The sequence below is a fragment of the Etheostoma spectabile genome, chromosome 3 (assembly GCF_008692095.1).
Source record: "Etheostoma spectabile isolate EspeVRDwgs_2016 chromosome 3, UIUC_Espe_1.0, whole genome shotgun sequence".
NCBI classification, from domain to species: Eukaryota; Metazoa; Chordata; class Actinopteri; order Perciformes; family Percidae; genus Etheostoma; species Etheostoma spectabile.
Genome location: NC_045735.1, coordinates 14,277,134 through 14,287,310, shown reverse-complemented (window position 1 = coordinate 14,287,310; position 10,177 = coordinate 14,277,134). Strand labels below are relative to the sequence as shown.

Genomic DNA, 10,177 nt, shown 5'->3' with positions numbered 1-10,177 from the left:
TGCGTGTGCGTGTGCGTGTGCGTGTGCGTGTGTGTGTGTGAGGGGCATGAGTTTACAACATGTGTGCGTCTGTGCCACGTCTGAATGTGTCTTTGAATATGTCTTTGAATATGTCTTGTGATTGGTTAGCTGGGATGTGTACAATATGTGACCTTGGAGGACCTTAGCTGATCAAAGATAAGTCTGAGAAATACATTTAGCAATTTTTGTGCACTCTTTACATTTTTAGGCAAGGTCTGAGATAATTTATCTTGCACATTTAAAAGGACATAACAGATGCGTTAACTTTGTATTTTGAAAATGTGGTCTTACCTTCTGACAGTGATCAGACTAGCAAAGTGCTTCTCCACTTCATCTTTTTCTTGTGCTTTTATTGTATTATCTATTCATTGTTTACCTTGTGTTTGTTAAAATTGTGCTAGATAAATAAAGTGGATTGGGTTGGATTTAATTTAACATTGCAAGGTCAGCTGTGAACCCCAGGCCAGTCTTTCCCGCCTTTTTTTTTCTGCACAAAGTGTATGCCTCAAGCTCCTCTAAGAGACGTGTGGCCTTGCATAGGGATCATTTCTCACCTCATTGCAGAAGTTTGATAAATGCTGGAGCCATTATTGAGCCAATGGTTTTATTCAAACATGAACGTAACAATGTTCCAATATTTCCATGACTAGAACATACTGAAATAATAATAATAACAATAATAATAATAATACATAAATAAAATAATAACAACAATCACCATTAATTTGTCATAATCTCTTCAAACTACACAGTTTATGACCTTACACATGATTTCCCCGCTCTAAGAACTGTAGACACATAAAGAGGCTGACTGCAAGTGTCACTCATGTAACAAGACTAACAGACACTACACACTACATGTACAGCAAAATGATGTTTAGCCAGGGTTAGGTGATTTGGTCATAGAAGGGCAAAAATATTGTGCATGTCCTTAATATTATATATAGTTTCATAGCTTTCTGTATCTTGGATGATGATAGTTAGCTGATGTGAGGTACCCCTGCTAGTTTGCTTTATTTTGCTTCAAACAACATTTAGCACACATATAGTATTTAAATATGTCAGATGTCAGGTTGTGAACAATACTTAACTTCTATGTGACATAATGTGCTGACTCACGGCCCTTTGCTGCATGTTATCCCACTCTCTCTGCAACGTCGCTGTCTTCAGATGTCCTATCCAATAAATGCCAAAAAAAATCCTTAACAAGTCATGCTAACATCTTCATTTTAGAATTTTCTTGAGCATGTTGTTGTTCAGTCCAAAGTAAATGCTGTGCATATATGTTGCAATGACTTGTGACATCGGAAGAACTTTCTACAATTTGAACTATTTTAGTATTATGGTAAAGCATACTGAAAATGAGAGTGTTTTTCATTATGCCCAACATAGTTAATTAGACAAAAAAATCTGGTTCTATGATTGAAGTGTGTGCCATTTGTTGCAAAAATTTGATTTTGATAATGCTATATGAAGTTCTGGTTTCAGTGCTTCATTTTGCAGGCTACATGAGGTATTTTGCAGTTTGGGTGTGTTTTGTGAATGGAATGGACTGTTTTTTCATATAGCACTTTTTCAGTCTTAACAACTATTCAAAGCGCTTTTACATAGTACAGAAACCACTCACACACATAAATACACTGTGGCCAAGGGTGCCGTACAAGGTGCCACCTGCCCATCAGATAAACACTCACGCACAAATGTGAATTGTGTAAAGTATTTTTGATAAAAAACAGCCTAGTTAGCAAAGTTGTGTTTTAGCATTTGGAAAAAACTGTAATTGTTATCAAATTAGTTGTATTATGATGTGACATTTTGCAACACACTTTTACAATTCCATGCAGACATATTGTTTAGCCACATACTTTTCAGTTTTTTACAGTCAACTCCCACACAAGCAGACACACACAAGCATACACAGTGTGATGCCATGGTCAGAAATAGATTTAGGATTGCTGCTGTCCCTGTGGCTATTTATACACAACTTTTCTGAGGTCAATGACAACACACACACACACACACACACACACACACACACACACACACATACACCACCCTGGCCAACTCTTACCTTCTCTCCTCACTTTAACTCTAACTCTCTCTTGCTCTGTGTGTCTGTGTGTGTGGTGTGTGTGTGTGTGTGTGTGTATGTGTGTGTGTGTGTGTGTGTGTCTTTTCAGAGTTGGAAAAAGTAGGCCTACTTGCATCTTTTACTCATGTAGTGTTCTTTTGAATGTTTGTGTTTTGAAATGGCAAACATGTGACTTTATGTTAGATTGTTTTTTCCTATGCAGAGATCTGTGCTCAGTGCATTTAAAAAGTGCCATTTTGAATTGTAAAATGTGTGTAAAGCAGAAAAGGTGTTTAGACTTTTGGAGACTTGAGAAGAAGTTTTGCTCTCTGTGTGTCAGTTTAAATAATTGCATGCATGTCATTTTAGTGTGTACGTAAAAATTATGTAAAACTAGTAATACCACAGAAGTCAAAGTCCTGCATTTATAAAGTATGCTATTTAAGTATTATGAGAAAATGTACTTAAAGTATTAAAAATACTAAGAAATATTAAGTACTCAAAATGAGCAATGTCCCCTTTCAGAGTGTTACACAATATAATATATAATCATATACAATATAATTATATGATCAAATTATTGGATTATTATAGATGCATTAATGTGTATAAAGCATTTTTAATGTAGGTGGTGAAGGTGCCTCTACTTACAAACCTCCTTACCCTTGTGGACATTTGTGTCCTCTCAGGACATCAAGGGGATGCATGGTTAATTTATTTAGTACTGGGTAATTAAATCTGTAGCAATAAATTATATTTTATTTGTCAATTGTATCTTTGTAAAATCTAAATCTGCAAAGAAAGTAGTAGGCTAGACCCAAACTAAAGCCGGCAGATAAATGTTGTGGAATAAAATGTCTTTGAATGTGGTGGAGTAGGAAGCTGCATAAAACTAGAACTGCACAGTAGACACTTTTCAGATTTGATTTGATTTATTTAATTGTAACAAGAATGCCTTACACGTGAAAAGACATTAAATACAATCGAGGATTATAACACAAGAAAGTCCAGGATTTAGTTCCATTGTGGTTCTCAACACATCAGGACAAGACACTTACAGAGTGTGTTGTACATATTGACATGACATAAAAACATTTTACTTAAATAAATAAAATAAAAAAACGGCCATTTGCCTTTTGTTCTATTCCGCAACTCACTCCAGTAATCAGGGCTTGACTGTCTTTTTAATTTGCCGATCTAACTTGTTCCACTTAACTGCCTCTATACAGGCAAAGGTTCCTTTCCCTAACACTGTCATAAGGACACAGGTCAGATATGCTGCCACACGTGTAAATATTGTGTGTGTCCTTTACCACTACCAAACAACATTTCATAGATCAGGGTCAGTCCAAATTATTTATGGTGTCAAATCAAAACAGACATGATCTCATGATACTTTACAGCCCGAGTAAGATAAGATAGACTTTATTAATCCCACACTGGGGAATTTCAAAGGATCAAACATTGTTCTTCATCGTCACAAACATGTGTATGCTACACATACACACAGTACAATGTAGTGAAATTGTATTAGGCTACTGCACTTAACCCATCCTAGGTATTGAGAGCAGTGGACAGCTTTACACACAGCGTCTGGGGAGCTACTTGGAGTTCAGTGTCTTGCTCAAAAATCTACAGACATCAGAATGACACAAATAGACATTATATAGACACAGGAGAAAAAATATACAGAAAGTATTATAATAAATAGAAAACATATAATTAGTAATAATGATAATAATAACAATACTACTACTAATAATAATACAAACATATAGAGTAGGTCTAGACCACATTCTGTAATTTACAGAGACCCGACAATTCCTCCAAGATCATCCATGTGGTGCATTTCCTCCTCTCCTTCTCTATTTATCCATCCCAGTCTCTTTATCCCTCCATCCCTCCTTTCCAGGAAGCTCTGTCAAGCTAGCTGAAGATACACAACAGGAAACAAACTGTGGGCGACTCTGCCCATGAAATAAAGTGTCTCAGTGTAATGTTGTCAACACGATGTTTTATTCTGACGGTTCTAACAGGAAATGTTTGTATTGACAACATGTCGATGTGACGCGTGTCGTCCCCGCTGTTGCTCCCCAGTCTCCAGGGTGGATTTGCATACCCTGATATCCGTGGGACTGGGAAGCGAAAGAGGACGGTGGCGATTCTTTCAGGAACTGAGGAATCAACCACGAACAGCGCAATTTAACAAAGTTACAACTTTTAGCCCGGTTGTCGGTTGTCTCGAGCCTTCTTACTTCGGTCGGAAGAAAAGTTTACGCTACTTTCTCTGCGCTTCTTACACTGGATTATTTTCTAGACTGGAGGAAGGCTGGGAGGTTCTCGGAGAAGTCTGGAAGCAGTTTGAGTTGAACCCGGTTTGAAGGGCTGTGGCCATGGCCGGGGGTGGTGGTGGTGGTGTTTGTCCGTTGGGGCCCGCACCGCCGATGTGGTATCACCGGGACCTGAGTCGAGCGGCGGCCGAGGAGCTGCTAGCCCGGGCCGGGAGAGACGGCAGCTTCCTGGTGCGGGACAGTGAGAGTGTCAACGGGGCTTACGCTTTGTGTGTACTGTAAGTAACTTAATCGGAGAAAATAGAAGCTTGTATGAACTGTTCCCTTGTGTGTGCGGCCTCATTTGGCTTTGTTTACCAGAAAAGCGTTGTAGCATTGCCAACGTTTTTAGTTAAAATGATATTTTAAGGTAGTTTTTCAGCTAGCACATGTCTTGTATATTGTTGTGTGTGTGTGTTAAAGTCACTATAGTTTGTTACACTGCCAAGCTACCCACGCTTTTCCAAGTTGTACACAAACTTTCCTGCATCGTTTGATCAAATTTTAGGCTGACGTTAGTTGACGACTGCGTTAAACAAGGTTTCAGCTAAACACATATACTTTCTCCTGGAAGTCAGTGAGTGGCAGAGAGAGACTGTCTGTCTGCCCAGCAGTAAAGCTCCAGCATGGCACAACACTTTAGGGCTGTCCCTGTCTGTCTTGTGTCTGATGTGGTTGTCTGCAGCGTCGTTTTTACAGGGCACTGAAACGGAATGGTGGTGGAGGCATCTACAGGGCTTCATCAGTGGTAAAACCCGGCTGGTGTTTTAATTTAATGCTCATAGGCTATAAGATCAAAGCAGCTGGACTAGCTGAGTAGTTACACATACTATCTTCTTGCATAGTATAATATCATGAAATGACAATAACCTGTATGTCAGAGCTTCTCTATTTAGAGAGAGAAGGGCATGGTCTTCTCTCTAAACGAAGTGATGAAACACCCACCCTCATTTACACGAGGGGGATATTGCCACCAATCACCCCCATGTTAAGCAAGCAACATAAACAACCTCACCACCTGCTGACTTGACTAAAAGGACGTGTATCCCTACTCTGTGCACCCCATAGTAGATGACCAAGCTTCAATACACAGACCACCAATGCTGCCAGCATTGTGTACACTTGACAGTAACTCAGGCAAGACCCTGGAAAAGGGATGTTAAACTTCCAAATGGCCACAATGTCTCACAAGCCCCCCAGCTCCCACACATGTGACATGGTAGACCTACTCTGACATTGACTCGACCTACATACTCTGTCAGATAGTTTACCCCATGCTGAGTAACTGTTTAAAGGCTTCGTGTTAACACCAGGGTGGTAAATATAGTTCTTTTTTAATAATGTTTAACTATCTACCAGCTACTGACAAATAATTAAATTCACCACACTCAATAGAAATTCATTATTTTGTTAGAAAGGCTTGTTCTCATGTAAACAAATTCTACTCCTTTTTTCATATAAGAACCGAGGAACCTATTTTGGCTCCTGGGTTAATAAAATAAATACTGGTGACAAAAAGTTATGGATGCACTAAGTCAGTAGGTCACTCTATGATCAACAACATTCCTCACATCCATGCATCATCCGTTTCCGGATATATTCCTGCCTTCACCTCTCCCTTCCTCTCCCCTTTCACCTTTCACATCATGGACTTTGTTTAATCTTAGAAAGTTTCCTCTCTGATAACTTAAGTTTGTTATAGAGACTGGATTTAGTCAAACTTTGCTGACAAACAATGTTACTCCTTTTTACCAAGGCGTTTTGCCTCCACACAAAGTTATTAAAGAAGTAACAGTAGCATGACATGGCAAAAGTATTCCCCCATCTAATCAGTGTTGTTTGATCAATATGACCGAAACAAGCTGTCTGTCTTTATAAATGAATATTTTTGAGAATAGGAATGACTCAATGTTTCGCAACAACTTCTGGAGATGTAGAGGAAAAGATGCAAGCATTTGACTATTATTCTTGTCAACGTGTGCTAATATTACTCAGTATAAAAAAGGAAATGAAATCTGAATCAGATGTGTTAAAAAAGTCCTCACTGCTGAATGGCACACATATTTTAGTTTGTAGGGCTGGGATGATATATGAAATTTTCTGCTTTCGGTCCGTTTTGCTGGAAACGGATATGATGTAGTTGCCATCAGCGTTACCGTATAAATGGAAAATATTTTGGTGAATCATTGGTAAAATATATATATATTTATATATGTGTATTATATATATATATGTGTGTGTGTGTTGTGTGTGTATTATGTATGTTATATTGTGTATATGTACACTACCGTTCAAAGTTTGGGGTCACATTGAAATGTCCTTATTTGAAGGAAAGCACTGTACTTTTCAATGAAGTAACTTTAAAACTATCTTAACTGAAGAAATACACTCTATACATTGTAATGTGGTAAAGACTATTCTAGCTGCAAATGTGGTTTTTGTGCATCAATCTCATAGGTGTATAGAGGCCCATTTCCAGCAACTATCACTCCAGTGTTTAATGGTACATGTGTTTGCTCATTGGCTTCAGAAGGCTAATTGATTATTAGAAAACCCTTGTGCAATCATGTTCACACATCTTAAAAAACAGTTTAGGTCGTTACAGAAGCTACAAAACTGACCTTCCTTTGAGCAGATTAGTTTTCTGGAGCATCACTTTGTGGGTCAATTAAACGCTCAAAATGGCCAGAAAAAGAGAACTTTCATCTGAAACTTGACAGTCTATTCTTGTCCTTAGAAATGAAGGCTATTCAATGCGAGACATTGCTAAGAAATTGAGAGTTCCTACAACGGTGTGTCTACTCCCTTCAGGACACACACAACGGCTCTAACCGGTAGAAAAAGAAGTGGAGGCCGCGTTGCACAACTGAGCAAGAATAAGTACATTAGAGTCTCTAGTTTGAAACAGACGCCTCACAGGTCCCCAACTGGCATCTTCATTAAATAGTACCCGCAAACACCAGTTCACACCTACAGTGAGAGGCGCTGTGGGATTCTGGGCTTCAGGGCAGAGTGGCAAAAAAGCCATATCTGACTGGCCAATAAAGAAAAAGATTAAGATGCAAAAGAACACAGACATTGGACAAGGAAGACTGGAAAAAAGTGTTGTGACGGATGAATCCAAGTTTGAGGTGTTTGGATCACAAAGAGAACGTTTGTGAGATGCAGAACAAAGAAAAGATGCTGGAAGATGCCTGACGCCATCTGTTAGCAGGGTGGAGGTAATATGAATGGTCTGGGGTTGCTTTGGTGCTGGTAGTGGGATTTGTAGAGGGTAAAGGGATTCTGAATGAGGGGCTATCACTCCATTTTGCAATGCCATGCCATACCCAGTGGACAGCGCTTGATTGGAGCCAATTTCATCCTACAACAGGACACACCTCCATTGTGCAGAACTATTTAGAGCAGAAGCAGCAGCTGGTATTCTATCGGTAATAGAGTGGCCAGCGCAGTCACCAGATCTGAACCCCATTGAGCTGTTGTGCGAGCAGCTTGACCGTATGGTACGCAAGAAGTGCCCATCCAACCATCCAACTTGTGGGAGCTGCTTCTGGAAGCGTGGGGTGCAATTTCTCCAGATTACCTCAACAAATTAACAGCTAGATGCCAAAGGTCTGCAATGCTGTAATTGCTGCAAATGGAGGATTCTTTGACGAAAGCAAAGTTTGTATAAAAAAATCTTATTTCCAATACAATCATTATTTCTAACCTTGACAATGTCTGACTCATTTTCTATTCATTTCACACCGTATGGTGGTGATAATGTGACTTTTCAGGAAACACCAATTTGTTTGGGTGACCCCAAACTTTTGAACGGTAGTGTATATATGTATGTATGTATGTATATGTATATATATATGTGTATGTATCTATATATATATATGTATATATATGTATGTATGTATATATTTATATATATGTGTGTGTGTGTGTGTGTGTGTATATATATATATATATATTTATATATATATATAGATTATAGGGAAAAGAATCAATTAAAGAACCTATTAGTTTGGCGTACTGGATGCTCAGGGCCGATGTCTTTACCAGGTCCTCCTGACTTTGAATATCATCTTTTTTGTCTCGTATGCTTTAATTTTCTAAACTGTCTACCAAAACAAAGTCATACTAGCTGGTTTTAATTCACCTTAGCTGGTCCTGTAAACGTTTATTAGTAAATACATATTTGTTAAGAGATACAATATCTTCCTCGAGCTGAAATAATCATTGTATTGTAACCTCTTGTAAAGTTTTAGGCAATTTTCTGCAATTCTGTTACACATGCTAATTTTAACTGCTTTTAAACAGGTGACCTCTTTTAGGTCCCTGCATAAGAAACATGTACATTACTAAATGTTTCTTTTTAGCTGAACATTGCTACTTGACACGGCTTTTGTTATGCTTTCCCTCAGGACTTACCTTACACAGACATATGTACTTCCCTTTTGTGAGATTTGGCGAGATCAGTGTTTTTAGGAAGTGTTTCCACTCTGCTGTAGTCTGAGAATAGACTGGTGGAAAGAGTGTTTGTGCTTGTGACTTTACAGAAGCTACTCTTGGGCCAGTTTGTCTTTTGGCCTTTGTTTTTCACTTCCTTAGTAAACATTTAATTTTGCATATATGAGTTTTGTGTGTCTGCATGCAGACTTTTTTTTAGGAAGTGACCACTTTTACCTGCTTACTGAGTGTGTTTAGTATTTGGATTTGAGTAAAAGTAAGCCTATCTTATATTTGTGTAGTAGGCTGTGTTAGATTGTTGTCATTCACTGCCACAGTGTGATTACATTTTGAAATATTTATAAAAAATAGCTTTCTAGCCAGAGAATTTCTCTTATGGTTCCAGCTGCAGTGCCACATTTTTAGATTCCGACGAGAGAGGTGAGGCCATGTGTTTAATTTAATCACGTGTGTATGCATCAGTGTGATAACTTACCACAAAGATATTGAACTGTTTCCTATTTTTCGTGTCTGGAAGATATTTTTTATTCTTAGTGCAGCGCGTCTAAACATGTCAGGGTTCAGGCATGGCCCTCTGTGTTTCTGTGTGTGTTTGAAACCTAGATGTTTCTGAGAAAACATTCCTCACCAGAAAAGTGTGTGAGTGGGTGAACGTATTGCCTTTGTGGAGTTAGTGGGTTTGGGAATTTTTTTTAATGTATACCTTTTCTTTAAATAGCCAGTTTCCAGGTTTGTGCATATATTTATAGCATATTGTATTTGTACAGTCCTTCATTGCATTGTTTTGTGATCACATATTAAATGTGATGAAAATGTACGATAGTGTAGAAATGTGTTGTGATACAGATGGGAAGCCTTTCTCCTATGTGATTGATTTAATATAAATAAGGGTAATGTTATTTTCAGCCAGTCAATAGAGTGTGTTGAAACACATACAGTTAATAATGCGGAGTCTAGATTGCTAAACTGACCTGCTGCACTTGAGGTTGAGGTTGGATGAGACAGAAGAAGAGGAGGGGGCACTCTAAGCCAAGCCAGCAGGTCAGAGGGAGTCAGTGGGGCAGTCATTACAAGACAGATTGTTGTTACACAGAAACACACACACACACACACACACACACACACACACTGAATGCTTTGGGTGTCTATCCCATAGATTTCTCAGTCTCCCTCCCCCTGTTATAAATTTGCTTCTACTGAAACAATAGTATTTACTCCACAGACCTGCAGAGAATCTCATCAGCTGCCAACGGAAGACACACACACACACACACACACACACACACACACACACACA

The 10,177-nt window shown here is 38.7% G+C and overlaps 1 protein-coding gene across 1 annotated transcript in view; it reads left to right on the top strand.

Moving 5' to 3' along the window:
• Positions 1 to 4,167: 4,167 nt before the first annotated feature.
• The window catches only part of inppl1a (inositol polyphosphate phosphatase-like 1a), a 25,273-nt gene continuing 19,263 nt past the window's right edge, over positions 4,168 to 10,177 (top strand). The window contains exons 1-2 of the mRNA XM_032510041.1: positions 4,168 to 4,289; positions 4,410 to 4,661. Coding sequence (XP_032365932.1) covers positions 4,486 to 4,661 — 176 coding nt within the window. The 5' untranslated portion in view covers positions 4,168 to 4,289; positions 4,410 to 4,485. The remainder of the gene's footprint in view (positions 4,290 to 4,409; positions 4,662 to 10,177) is intronic.